Source organism: Leopardus geoffroyi, chromosome C1 (assembly GCF_018350155.1).
Source record: "Leopardus geoffroyi isolate Oge1 chromosome C1, O.geoffroyi_Oge1_pat1.0, whole genome shotgun sequence".
NCBI lineage: Eukaryota > Metazoa > Chordata > Mammalia > Carnivora > Felidae > Leopardus > Leopardus geoffroyi.
In genome coordinates this window covers 91,544,328-91,559,275 of record NC_059328.1, presented here as the reverse complement: position 1 = coordinate 91,559,275, position 14,948 = coordinate 91,544,328, and the positions used below count along the sequence as shown (strand labels likewise).

Below are 14,948 nucleotides of genomic sequence, written 5' to 3'. Positions count from 1 at the left end.
ATTTCCATCCTTGGACATTTTAAAGCACAGTCTGATGTATCAGAAATTTAATTTAAGGGGTTCTTTCCACTGTAAGGCTTTTCCATTGCAAGACTGAACCACTGCAGTCATCTCTAAAATCTTTCATTTAATTTCTGCATACTAAAGACTGAAAGAAACATTGACTTGAGCCCCCTTGGGCATTATGACCCCTGTCATCTTCCTACTGTAACAAAGATGGGGAAAAGTCTACAAGTATAGAAAAGGCCAGTTGAAGACTAAGGGGTTGATAAGCGATAGAATCCACAAAGAAAATTGGAAGAGGTTGCATTCCTTTGGCCAGGGAGTAATTGGTGATCTTCTGCAATGTGCAAAAGATGATGGGTAGGTAAATCATGTCCATGGAGAATACAAGAAACCCATCACAGTGAGAAAGCTTGGCTAGCACAAGAAGCTCTTCCCAGTGAAAAGGTCTTGAAATAAACAAGACTTCGAAGCTCAGTTACAAGCAGAAGAAGTCATGTTAGAATAGCAACCAATGCCTTTAGTAGCAGCCCACTCCAGCTGCCTTTCTGGTAGCCTTGCTAAGCTGGTCAGTCCTGAGGATGAACTAGAAGGCTGGCAGGTGTCTGTGAACTTTCCTCTGTTCCATCTTGTCCCACTAAAGAAGCAGCAGACACCAAAAATGAAATCTGAGCCACTTTCATTTTGGGAAACCTTTAAAGTAAATATGACAAGTGTGGTGATAGGGACCCTTGGTAGGCAGCCACAGGGTCTCGCAAACAAATAACCTTGTGATTCCTTCTGAATTCATGAGTCTATGGCCCTGAACAATTGAGGATGGCCAAAAGAGTCTCTGTTAATAAAATCACCTTGAAAAATCAACATTTCTGTTCAACAGAGTTTTATGTATTAATTTTAGGAGCTAGACTGTCAATTTTTCTTTAACACAGAAAGAAACTGAATACCCTTACAAATAGGGATTTTTAAAAATCTTTTGAAGAATTTTTTTTCTGCCTCATAGAAATTTTATCATAATTTCATGCCCCCTTACTTCATGGCTTGTTTCTCGCTTCATTACTCTTACATTTAACTTGATAAGGTCCTGGTTCCTGTGATACTAGTTTTTAGATTTTGATTTCTCACAGCTGCTGCTTTGAAGTACCTGATAACATTCTTAGCCTTGCACAGAGTGAGTGGCTTTTCAAGCCCTCATTCTCCCACTGTTCACTGTCCTGCTATTTCTGTTATTTCTCACTTACTAGGTATATTCTAAAACCTCACCCCTCCTCTACTTTTGAAAGAGGGCAAACCTTTGGCTTTTACAGGTGGCTAATCGGTCCACCCATGGAATTGGGCAGTTTATTCTGAAAGTAATCATTTCTCTGCCTGAGCGTGTCAGAGTGTGTTTTCCTATGGATGTTCAGGGATTTTAGTGGGGCATACACGAGTGGTAATGGGGCACCTATTATGGTTCCTGTAAACACAGATAAGGCCAAGGCTCTTTTCACATACACACAGACGTTCCTTAACTTAATGTAGCACCTGCAAGGCCTACAATCAGACTCTTTGTCAAAAGGTGGCTTTTGCTAACAGGATCCATGCCAAGCATGACCTCAACTGCTGGAATTTGGAAAAAGCCAATTATTTCACTGGGCATAGCTAAGGCTATGCTAAGATCAGACAGGGAAGCATCTTCTGGACAAAGCATCTCTCAGGTTACCCAGTAGGGGAAATGGGATTATAAACATTTAGAGAATTTCTGGAGTTGTTTATGGTTAAAATTAAGTTACCATTGGGAGTTTTGAACGCTGTTGTTATTTTAATTGGAAATTAATTTGGTGGAGAAAAACAAACATCTCCTGTTTCATCCACTTAGCAAAATTTCTCCTGATTTCCTTCATTTCCCAACACATTTGATGTGAATGTTGGAAGACTGAATTGAACAGATGAGCCAAGTGTGAAAATGTGCTTACAAGTGGTAAAATAGGGACTAGAGCTTCAGCTGCATTTTGAAGAGGAATGGGACAACGGTAAGAATAAAAACAAAAAAAGCACAATCGCAAGGGAAATTGAGCAGAACTCTCAGCTCATCTCATCGTGCACAAAATATGGTGTTACAGAGCAAAGCTACTCACAGGTATTTGCAGTGCCTTTGGGGATGGGGAGATAGGAGCCTGGACTCCAAGGCCGACCCTGATAATTCTTCTTGCATTTCCCACAGTCTGGACCTGTAGTGTTGTGCTCACATTCACAGGTCAATTTGCTGTTGTCATACACACACACAGTGGCGTGGAGATTACATTTGCACCTAAAGGAGGAGAAACAAGAGTTCATTGTTAAGTCAAGTTGGTGATCACAGAGGCTTTACCCATCTATCTCCTGGGTGGTAGTTCTCACACCCTGCTGTGCTTGGATACCTACAAGCTCTTGGCAAAATATAGATTTGGAGGCCCCACCCTCAGAATCTTTTCAACAAGTGCCCTTGGGGGAAGAGGTGGGGTTATGATAAAGTCTGTATCCTCCCACACTTTGAGGAATCCTAATACCAGTCAGTCCGTTCAGTGGGGACCTGAATGTGAGGTAAGACAACTGTGCTAAAAAATCAAGGGCTTTCCAACAGGTATCCAACTACTTAGGGAGCAGTTTTCCTGTAATATTATCAAAACTATGACGATTTCATCTGGGTTTGAAGAACAATGTTATCTTCTGTTTTTCCTTAAACCAGAAAGGCAATCTTTCTTTGTTGAAAAGGAAATGTAACCATTAAGACAATTTGCTATTCATACTATTTTATAGACCCAAGGAGGTCATAATAAGATATTCATATTCCGGGCTCAAAAATGACCTTACCCCAGATCCAAAGTTTTCCCACCAAGGCTTCTACCCAATCTGAGTAGTCCTTAGATTGCTCCCTCACAGCAAATAAGACAATTACAAAGTTCTCTCAGGAATGGTTCAAATGACTCAGAAAAAAAATGCTTAGAGGCCTAGAAAACAAAAACCTATATGTGTCTGGGTTATTGCCTTTGGTGCCTATGAATAAAACTGTGATCTATGAGAGGCCACAATGAAATATGCAATTTCCACAAAAATGCATCCCCCTATCCAAAATCCTGGACTGTAAAATTGCAAAGGCCAACTGGATATTTGTTGAGGTAGCAGATTATAAATTGTAACTTCTCAAGCACAGGTCACATCCTGTGGAAAAGTAAAACCTAGGTTGACAGGATGACCATGGCCAGAGGCCAGAATAGTGTATGCAGGACGCCATGCATCCACACAAAGGGGAGAGCTAGGACACCCAAGCTGAAGGATAAAGGGTCAAGGTATGTCAGAGTCAGAATCGCGAAAATGTAATTTGCGTGTGTGTGTGTGTGTGTGTGAATTTTTAAATGAGTCTGGCCTCTCCCAAGAAGTAGGACAAAAATATAGAAAGCCAAATTTCATAAAGACAAAGAAATATTGTCGTGCTTTACATTTGTTTTCCTTTGTGGAAAGTGTCATGAATTAGAAAAGGTAACAGTAGTCTTTCTTAGGTAGGAAAATAAGGTTCTTTAAGAATTGATGTGGGTTTCTATGTTGTCTGTACAGCAACATCCAAGGTTCTCCCTTGTGCACTGATGATCTGTTTGGTAGGCTGGCCCACACTTATGGCAAGGAAGCAAAGGAATGGCTAAGACCATTACTGAGAGCTGTTGGGTTCTCTTCTAACCAAAAGGTGTGGCCCGTAGAGCAATGCTCACCCTGCCCCCCTCCCTCAAACCTCCCTGGGTAAAGACCACACCTCAGCTTCCTCAGGGGTCTAGCACAATTTGTAATACTTGTAGTTACACTCTGCCTTCTGTATACTTATAAATTGTAGTAAATTGAAAGGCTGCTGTTTAAACAATACCTCTTCAACTTAGATACATAAACAAAGTCTTTAAAATTAACATGTATGCAGTCTCATAAAAAGATAAGAGAAAAATAATTCGGTTAAGTGAAATAGTGTTTAATTATGAGCTAGGTCTTAAAGCAATCTCCTCTATGCAGGGAGGGAGTCAATTGTGCCAAGTTGTATATGGAAGGATCTTTATCCATCAACATTAGCACCTTTATTTATGGGTGTGTTTGTATATATGGAAGATGTTAGAAACCTAAGTGATAGAAGCACCAGCTTATACTGATTTAGCACCCTATCTGGTGTTAAAAATTCCAAATGGGGAAAAGAATAATGTGACCCCAAAGGATATGCTGGTTTCATGTAGGAAGACCAAGAATACAAGAAGTAATTGTAAGTTGGATTAAATGTCTTGTAACTGTTAATACCTTCATATACTTGTAGTCACTTTCTGTGTTACAGGCAATTTCCATTCTAAAGACCTTATATTTGCTGAGAAAATATTCTTTGAATAACAAAAGAAGGTGAAAGAGGAACGGATAAATGTTTAATCTTATTTCTCTCAGATTTCTTTCAATTAATGGTTCATCCTCACCTGTCCAAAAGCTAATCATTCAAAGGCTCAACTCAATTCAAACTATTCCCAATCACCTATGCTACCAGTGTAGGCACCCTGAGCTCTATTCTTCTGATCCCTTTAAATGCTTCTGTGTATTTGGATTTGTCAGTTGTTCCTTAAGGCTCTTTGAGCTTTTAAAATGTTGACTCATTGCACAAATCTCTCCCATCTTAAGCGGGGGTGGTGGTGGGGTGGGGGGGTGGGGGGTGGATATCTACCCTGTATTTCTTTTCTACCTTGTCTTCATTTCCAGCTACTTCTTTAACAATCTCCTCTCCCTTCTTGAGTTTCCTTACTCGAATTTTCCATTTTCTCATCTCCCACTCACTCTCTCTTTCTCACCACCACAGCCTCTCTTGCCATGACCTCCTTGAAAATCCAATGGATACTTCTCTTTACCTCATTTGACCACCCAGGGGTATTTGAATCTCTCCCTTTGACTGAGGTATTGACCACTCCCTTTCTCCTAATACTTTGTCCTCACTGGATTCTCAAGTGCACTTTCAGAACCTTCTTCTGTGTGTTCTTTTTATATGCTGTTCTTGGGGTTCTGGCTCAGAACCATCAGCCTAAGTGAGTCTTTTCGGACACTCTTACAAAAGGCCGTCCCTTCAATTTCCTCTGTGGTCCTTAACTACCTTTGGGTTACAGCAAACTTGCATTCTAAAACAAACTTCCATAATCTTCCCCACCCTGAAATAATAAGCACATGAAAGATAAGCTTTAACATTTGAAAACATTTTAGGAGATTCAGAGATTCTCTGTTACCCACAGAGATTGATAGAACCCTTCCCTCCACTATTACTAGGTGAAAATTACCTGATTGACATATTGATAAATTCTGGATCTATCATGGATCTCTCTCCTGGGCATGTCAAACTCCACAGATCCTGAACTGAAGTCTGAGCCTCTCTTACCCACTCACTCCTCCTTCTGAGATGTCTGTCTCAGTAAACTGCATCAACTTTGAGGCAGTTGGTTAAGAATGCCTCTCTTCCTTTCCTATCACATCTAAGTTGTCATTGCTCCATCTCTCACCAAATTCTGGGATTCCTTCCTCTTTGATAACTCTCAAATACACAAGGTTCCAGCCACCCATTGCCACTGCCCTAGTTAAGCTTGTCATCATCTCTGATCTGCTTTATTACAATGGCTTCTCAACAGACCTTACTGCCTCCAGTCATGTTCCTCTCTAGCCCAGTCTCAACACAACAGTCAAAATAATCCTTTACACAAAAATATTGGGCTCACTGTGGCTTAGAACCATTTAAAGACTTGTCACTATTCTCAGAATAGAGTCCAAACTCTGTCATGTGGCCTCCAAGTCCCTTTGAAGTTGGTGGCTTCTCCCTTCTCTAGATTCATCTGCAATGCCAGCAACACTACTTAGTTTTTCAAACTTTGCCTTCAGGTAATCTTATAGGCTGTTCCTTCTGCTTGCAACTTTCTGCTCTACCATTTCTATTCCTTTCATTTGCAAAATTCTTACCATTCAGGTGTCAACTTGGAAATTTCCGTGTCTGGCTGCTAACTGACATTCAAAAAACATCTGCTGGTCAATTATCTGAGTGCTTCTCTGACCCACCAGAATACCTTTCCCATGTGCTCCTGGGACACTGGGTGAGGCCAGTCACATGATAAAGCCCACACTATCTCTGCTTTAGACATAGGCTGCATTCTCATAGTTTCTTCTTCTAGCATGTTTACTAGAGTAAACTCCTGGAGGCAGCAGTCATGTTTGCCTTATTTATTGCAACATCCCCAGCACATGTCAAGGTGCTTGGCACGTAGTAAGTACTTAAAAAAAAAAAAAAAAATATATATATATATATATATATATATATATATATACATATATACATATATGACAGATAAACAAATGATTGTTAAACAAGTAAACTCTCTGAAAGCAGGAACTTCATGGGTCTTTTCTACTATGTCTAGCACGGTAATGGACTAAAAACAGAATTAATAGGTATTGTAATAAATCAAAAACTCCTTGATATGTGCTCAAAACTACCACATGCCCTTATCATTGGTTTACATAACTAACCTCATAATGGGAAAGAGAACTCTATAAAATTGGTAAGACCTTGTAAACACTATTCAAACTCCAGAGAATTTGCCAAATGCTGGAAACCTAACACAAGAAAAAAAAAAAAGCCTGAAAATAAATGCCTCAAGGACTCAGGAAAACAACACAGTTTAGAGGAGAAAGAACAAGACACAACAAAAACAAAGCATTTGTGTAGCATAATTATTCTGGAATGTTCATCTTTTGGCTTCAACTTCTCATGGAAGAATGGTCACCTGGTTCAGGTTCAAGTTTGGCAATCTTGCTTGGGTTCTGGCAAAAACTGGAACTTATCTAGTATTCATTCTGCTGACCTAGCCTAGCTTCTGGACTGTGTTTCCTCCATCCTGGTGATGACTGTTGTACCTGGGCAGCACAGGTGAAAGTGGACATTGAGGTACCACAACACTGGCTGGTATTTGAAAATGATTCTCTTTCCTTCTCTACAGCTTGGTTTATTCACATCAGCCCATTCCAACCAGCCACTAAGATTCTTTATTTACAGCCCCTGCCAGAGTATCTTTTCCTCCAGCAGAAAAAAAAGAAGAAATGGATGTCACAACGCCAGGAAATTGCTCTCAATTCCTGGGAATATGACCTCCAGCCTTGTGATGGGATGGAGGTCAGATTTCCAGGGCAACCACTTGTCTCTGACAGATTGATTATCTATTTCCATGGTCATCCAGCTCCCACGTCTACCATTACATTGGGCAGGAAAGGAGCTGTACAAATGGAGACCTAACAGGCTTTGCTAACAGTGAAATATCTGATGTTCTGGAGAGCTAAAACCTATTCACTGATTCTGTTTACACACATAGAACTCACACCAAGACACTCTAGATGGAATTGACTTGCTTGTACCTCAAAGATCCACTTGTGCATAAGTGACAAACTACATACATTGTCAAATAAAGGCATTGCTAAGATGGACTTACAAAAAAAGCGAGCTCTGTTCTTTGATGTGAGTGATGAAAACCAGTGTATTCTTGCTTTCAACCAGGTCTGCACTTCCTGTATTTTAGTGACCAGCTGTCATGAGTCAATTTAATCCTGCTTATAAAAAGGCTCCAACATTTAGATGTGTGCCACCTGCCAGTAGGTACGAAAAACCCATACAGTCTGCCTGTTTTTTTTTTCAAGATAATTTAATATATTTATTCTGGGAAACATGTTATCCACCAGAATTTCCTGTGAGTTAGAGATCTATATATATAATCTATCACTAGTGTTTCAAATAGAGGCACCAAGACACAGAAGTTTGAAACTGGCCCTTTCTGAAGCAAAACAGGAAGGAAAGCCAGGCTTGCTGCTTTGCAGGTCAGGGATTTGACTACTTTTGTGCCAGAGGAGGATTCACCATGAAGCGAATGAAGTTTAGCATCACGGCCTTAAGGAGGACCCTAGCAACGCTCTCATGTGATCATGTGCTTTTGTATAATTTTCACAAATAAGATATTTTTGCATTTTTTAAGTAGTGAAGGCTTTCCCTTAATGAGAGCACCCTTCCACTCCCAAAGGGTGTAAATTTTGGGCACAACAAAACCTGGCTCAGTCTCTGGTTGCACCCTCTGGCTTGGATTGGCAGCAGCCACACAAATGCTTCTAGAAAATGAGTTCGCACAAACACTGGAGCTTTAAAGATGTCTTTTTCAAAAGGTGATAAATTACAAAATGCCTTTCACATATTTTTTCTGCCTCTGCAGCCCCTTGACCTTTCTCTTTTCACTTTGACACATGAATTGTTGGTTTCCACCTCAACAGATTATTTGAAATAGAAGACCTGCAGCAACATAATTTAGAAATTATGAGTTATTGATTATTAAGTCAGATAGCCTGGGTTCAAATCCCACCTTTGCCACTTGTGAGGCCATTGGATAAATGACTTCACAAACACACACGTAAACAGAACGTGTGGAATACTTCCAAGTAGCGGGAACGGTGCTAAGCATTTTTTTTTGTATAGTTCACACGGACCGCACAATAATACTGTGGGATTGGCATTAATTATAGATGATGTATTTGCATATTGACCAGCTAAGAAACCAAACCCATCTCTCTAGCTAGAATGAGACGGAACAGAGATTTAGACTGTGGGCAGCCAGCCTCCAGAACTCTGCTCCTACCACCAAAGTGGAAGGCTGTCTAAGTATGGCTAGGTCTCAGCTGCCTTGTCTGTAAAACAGACACAATAAATGGATGTGTTTCAAAGAACGGTTTTGGGTATTGATAGATAATGTACGCGTGCCTTTAGGATAATGTCTGACACAAAATTCTTAATAAATGTTATTACTTCTATAGTCACTACTGCTACTACCACGACTGAAATGGGCTTATCCATTCTGTAAGACTTAATTAATAACATATTCTTGGGTAGCACCATGAGAGGGCCCATGGGATTCAAAACCAGAAGATGACAAAAAGTCCTAATGTCCAACAACATACAATTTTTGAGTAAATAAGATGAAATACACATAGACTACAAACCTTCAAGAGGGCAATACCGAGAATGCCAGGGACCATGGGAACAAGCCCCAGGTGAAAAACATTATATACCTGGGGCATTTCATGTTGACTATTATTGCTAAGCTGCTTTTCTTACAGTGCAGAACCGGGATGCAGACTAGTATACAAGGCTGACTTAAAAACAACAGCCATAGCTATGTCCTATTGGCACAGAAACAAACAGGCGCCACAAGCCTGAAAGACCCCAGCTCCAAAAGACACCAATAAACTGTCTTAGTTGCTTGCCAAAATCAACCAATCAGGACAAGGCACTTTTCTATCCTTTATTAGCATAATGGACCTGGCAACTTTCAGGGGACTTTATATAAGCAGGGCCTCCCCTTTGTTTGGAGAAGCCAGCCTAACTCCTGTGTGTTGGTGATGTGTCTCCTTCCAGCTAGAGCTATAGCCCGAATAGAGCCTCGCCTGTGCCTTGGTCTGGCCTCATTTCTACCGTTGTGGGGCCCAAGATCTGGACTCCAGTAACAATGCTTGATCTAATCATGACAATATAGGAAAGTAGGGTAGTAACACTCACTTGTCCCTCCACTGATAATGCTGTATTTGCACAAAACAGAGGGACAGCCCCTAACGCTGAAGGCGGGTAGAAGAAAAAAAACAACACTTAACCACGTCCTAATATAGATCTGGAACTGTGATAGATGCCTTATGTATGTTATTTCACCTCATCCTCATTACCACTGGGAGAAGGAAGTATAAGTATCTGTAATTTACAGATGTGGAAAGTGTGGTGAAGAGCAGTTAAGTGATTTGCTCAAAGAAGCACTTCTGGTAAGTGGTAGTCAAGAGTCAATTCCAAAGGCCAGGTTTGAGCTAGGACATCAGTCTATTTGAGGCAGAAGAAAGCAAATTGGTTTGTAGAAGGAGAATTAGACTCATGGTTCCCAACAGCGATATTAATACTTCTACTAACACTTGCTACCTAAATTGAGGTCCCTGGATCAGCAGTTTCAGGATCACCTGAGGGCTTGTTAAAAATCTCAGGCTTTTCCCAGACTTGCTGAAGAAGAATCTGCATTTTAACCAGATGGCCAGGTGATTTATATGTAGACTAAGGGCTAGAAGCACTGCCGTGTCACCAGCGTGTCAAAATCCTGATGAACAGGAAAACTAAAATCATGGGTGTGATCCATATACAAACCTTACTTCTGCCTATATTCTGTTGGGCAGTCTTTGGCCTAAAATCTGAATAGTACTAAGGTGCTAGCTGTACTCACAAACTGAACTGATCATTTTTGTTTGTGAATTCTGTCAAGGCTATCAATCTGCAGATTCATATATCACAGAATACTTAAATAATTCAACTATATTAAAAACTGTTTATACTTACTAATCAAAATCGTATTTCTATCCAGAATATATAAGGAGCTCTTACAACTTGAATAATAAAACGACAAAAAAAAAAATTAGAAAACGTGTAAAGGATCTGAATAGATAGGTCTCCAAAGAAGATTTATACAAATGGCCAATAAGCACAGGAAAAAATGCTAAACACCATTAGTCATTAGGGAAGTGCAAATTAAAACCACAATGAGTTACCACTTCACATCCACTAGGATGGTTATAATTTAAAAAGATGGTAAACACTGATGATGATATTGGTAGGAATATATTGTTGGTAGGAAGGTAAACTATAAAAAAATTTTTAATGTTTTTTGAAAGAGACAGAGAGAGAGACAGCAGGGAGGTGCAGAGAGAGAGGGAGACACAGAATCCGAAGCAGGCTCCAGGCTCTGAGCCATCAGCACAAAGCCCGATGCGGGGCTCGAACCCCCAAACTGTGAGATTATGACCTAAGCCAAAGTCTGACGCTTAACCTACAGAGCCACCCAGGCACCCTGGAATGTAAACTTTTTTAGCCACTTTGGAAAACAATATGGAAGTTCTTCAAAAAGGTAAACATAAAGTTATCATAGGATCCGACAATTCCACTTCTAGGTATTTACCCAAGAAAATTGAATACATGCCCACAAAAAAACCTGTACACAAATGTTCATAGCAGTATTATTCATAATAGTCAAAAAGTGAAAACAATCCAAACATCCATCAACTGATGAACGGAGAAAGAGGATGTAGTATATCCATATAATGGAATATTATTTGGGAGGAAAAAAAAGGAATGAAGTACTGGTACATGTTACAATATGGAAAAATCCTTGAATACATAATGCTAAATCAAAGAAGCCAGACACAGAAAGCCACAAAATGTATGTTTACTTTTGTACGAAATACTCAGAATAGGGAAATCTATACAGATAGAAAGTAGATAAGTGGTTTCCAGGAGCTGGGGGGAGGGGCATACTGACAGTGACTGCTGATGGATGGGGTTTTCTTTTAGATTGATGGTAGTGTTCAGGAACTCAATAATGGTGAGCGTTGTACAACTTTTTGAATATACGAAAAACCACTGAATTGTACATTAAATAAATGAAAAAGTAAACTAAAAAAATATGGTATTTGTCCACAGAGATGGCAGAAAAACAGTGGATAAGAGTTTGGGCTCTGAGGTCAAGTAGTCTGGCTCTAGCAGGAACTTAGGCAAGTTCCTTAAGCTCACTTTATTCCTCTATAAAATGAGGATAATTAAAATACCTACCTTAGGGGTTGTGGGGGCCTTAAATGATAGATTACAAGACAGCAGAGACTGCTACTTGATGTATCTTTTCTTTTTCCATACCACTACAGTGTTAGCTGGGTGCACAGTCACACGTATTAAGACTATGTTTCCCAGCACCTCCTTTAGCTAGCTGTGGCCATGTGACTATGTCCCACCATTGGCATATTAGTGGGAGTGATGTCTGTGTGTGACACTCCTGTTGGGCTACACTCCTTCCTCCATTTCTAATTTACTTCATGGAACACGAATGTGGCGTTGATCCACTTTGGACAACATGGACCATGGCAGTAACCATGACTAGTGGAACCTGGGCCCTCAGGCAGCCTTCACTGCGGTCATAGGGAGGTAGGTAAAGATAGAGCCACCATTCCAGCCATGGAGGACCTACCTCCCAAGAGAAAGGAGAGAGAAAAAACTACTTTGTTTAAGGCTCTTATTTTTTTGTTAATATATGAAATTTATTCTCAAATTGGTTTCCATACAACACCCAGTGCTCATCCCAAAAGATGCCCTCTTCAATATTGTTTAAGGCTCTTATAATGTGAATCTATCTTACACACATCTGAACTTATATTTGAGCATAGCACCTGGCAAGTAAGCTGGTAATAATTATAAACTATTACTATTATCACTTTTATCTCATAGCAAAAGGCCAGATTTTCAAGTATCAAATGGGTCTGCTGATCCTGATCCCATGAAGAAAGAGAGAGCTCAAATCTTTCCAGCATTCTCCTACTCCTTCCTTCATTAATAAAACCTGCTAATTGCCGTCTGACAGTAGTTACCACTGGTAAGCAAAAATGTTTTCAGAAGATTTATTGTTATAAACTATGCAATGGCCAAAGTTCGATGTGAAATAGATATCTACTTACAACAATTTTTGGAAAGCAGCCACACACTAACATACTAACAAAGAGTCTGGGCATCTAACTTGGGTTTGCATTCCTGTATTATAGGAGAAGCATAGAAGAAAGAGAGGCGCTAGGACTGTAGGTATCTGCCCTGCAAACCCAGAGGACAGATTTCCACATAGCTTTTGAGCTCATTCTTTCACAATATATTGAGTATGTAATATGGCCCCGTGTTGATGGTGGCTTTCCTGTCCTGAGGAAACTAATTGAAAGAATTAGTTTTGAAAAGTTATTGGTACAGATCTTTTTTTTTTCTTTTTTCTTTTTTTTAAGCAAAGAAATATACAGTTACACAGTTTTCTCCAGGAGTGTGAAATAAAGCCTGAGATCCTTATCAAGTTCTTCAGACACTGGGATCTTACCATCTTTTAAAAAATATGTAATTTATTTGCTCCAAAAATTGATGGAACAGGGGCTAGAAATCCTTCTTGTACATTTAAGCAATAAATGACTTAGACATCCTTATGACATTTAAGAAAACCTCTAAAATTACACTTAAATCTTGCTTGAAACCCTAAACCGACCCGTAGTGAAACCTCAGATTACATGACTCGCTAAACTACTGGTTCTTTTACATAATCTTAAAAATAGCTCTTTTCTATTTCTAAAGCTTGCCAGGGAGACTAGCATACCATGACTGTAAAATAAAATAAAAATAGGAGCTTATAAATTCGAGATAATGCATTCTCTAAGATTGGAGTAGGTATACGATGGTGCTCTGTGACCTGTTTATTACACTCATGAGGAATCTGGTTAGACAAGAGGTGCTGAAGGATAAAAGACATAACAAGATAATTATGTCAATTGAGACTGCCACTGTTCTCTGCACAACCAATCAATCTGGAGATTGGGAGGTAAAGAGCTTGTTAAATTAAAACTAAACTAATCCAAGGCCAATTAGCAACTAATAGATGAACCTAGATGTTTAATATATCCATGGTGAACCTTTCCATTCTAATTCTTTTTGAGAAAACAGAAAACTTAGGGGTCTCCGGTTCCAGAAATAGAGATGATCATTGCTCAAGGAACCAGATAAGAGAGACAGGGCAACATGGTGTTAAGAGCTTGGACTCTGGAGACAAAGGGTCTGATGTCAAGTCCTAGCTCTGCCATGAACCTGGTGGGTGTCTCCATCTGAGTCTCAGTTTCCTCACATATATTTTTGTACTGTTATTAGTACCTATCACATAGGATTGCTATGATGATTAAATGGAATAGTTCACGTAAAGTATGTACTACAGATTCTGGTAAATACGAAGTATTCAAGCTGTTATTATGGAGAGAGATGGGAAATTCATGGCTTGGCCATCTAAAAGTCCTTTTCATCCCTTTCTCTCTTGATTTTTTCTACAAAACGTGAGGAAACAACAATACTCATTTCCCAGGCTCCCTGCCTCTATGGTTGACCATGTTATATAGTCTGACCAGTGGGATGTGACCAGAAGTCACTAGGTGGGGTGTTCTGGAAGGTTTTTATTTTTATTTATTTATTTATTTATTTATTTATTTATTCATTCATTTTAAAGTTTATTTATTTATTTTGAGAGACGGAGAGAGTGTGGGGGGCGGGGCAGAAAGAGAGGGAGAGACAGAATCCCAAGTAGGCACCACACTGTTAGTGCAGAATGCCATGCAGGGCTCAAACTCGAAAACGGTGAGATCATGACCAGAGCTGAGATCGACAGTCTGACGCTTAACTGATTGAGCCACTCAGGTGCCCCTTGAAAGTTTTTAAACAGGGACAGCTTTAAAAGAATCATTCCTTCCCTTTTCTTTTTTTTTTTTTTTTTTTTTTTTTTTTTTGCCCCCTTTCACTTTGCCATTTCTTCCTTCTTCTTGTCTGGGATCCAGACAGAAATGCTAGGGGGACTCCAGGCTTTGCAACCACAAGAATGGAAGTTCCATTTAATGATGGGTAAGCGGGAGGCCAGAAGGAAACTAAGGCCTGATGGTGCTCTTATACCCTGAGCCCCAGCCTGCCCACCTCCCATGTGTTCTCACTTGAAGAAAACAAGCTTCACCCTGTTTAAGGCAGTCAGCTATCCTGTTTTTGGAAACCAAATATATTCCTGATATAAGAAGCCATTATAAAGGTTGTTGATGTAATCAGGTTATTATTTTCACACATATTCATCCATTTTGCGGTTTACAGTAAACAACTGCTAAGTTACATTTCTTTTTTTCTCTTTATAGAACTACATAAGTGAAATATTTCTTTCAGCTATTTTTTACTCCCAGTTGATTTCGACTATACCATGATAATTTCTTGTATACTTCTTGGATTAAAAATATATAATTCTCCTTTTTTCTAGGAGAAACTGGGACAAAAGAAAAATAGGACA

General features: G+C 39.6%; 1 protein-coding gene across 12 annotated transcripts in view; it reads right to left on the bottom strand.

Moving 5' to 3' along the window:
* The window catches only part of NTNG1 (netrin G1), a 340,737-nt gene that overhangs the window by 84,151 nt on the left and 241,638 nt on the right, over positions 1–14,948 (bottom strand). For all 12 annotated transcript variants that reach the window (XM_045478470.1, XM_045478468.1, XM_045478472.1 and 9 more), the window contains one exon: positions 2,118–2,290. In XM_045478470.1, the coding sequence (XP_045334426.1) occupies positions 2,118–2,290 (173 nt within the window). The remainder of the gene's footprint in view (positions 1–2,117; positions 2,291–14,948) is intronic.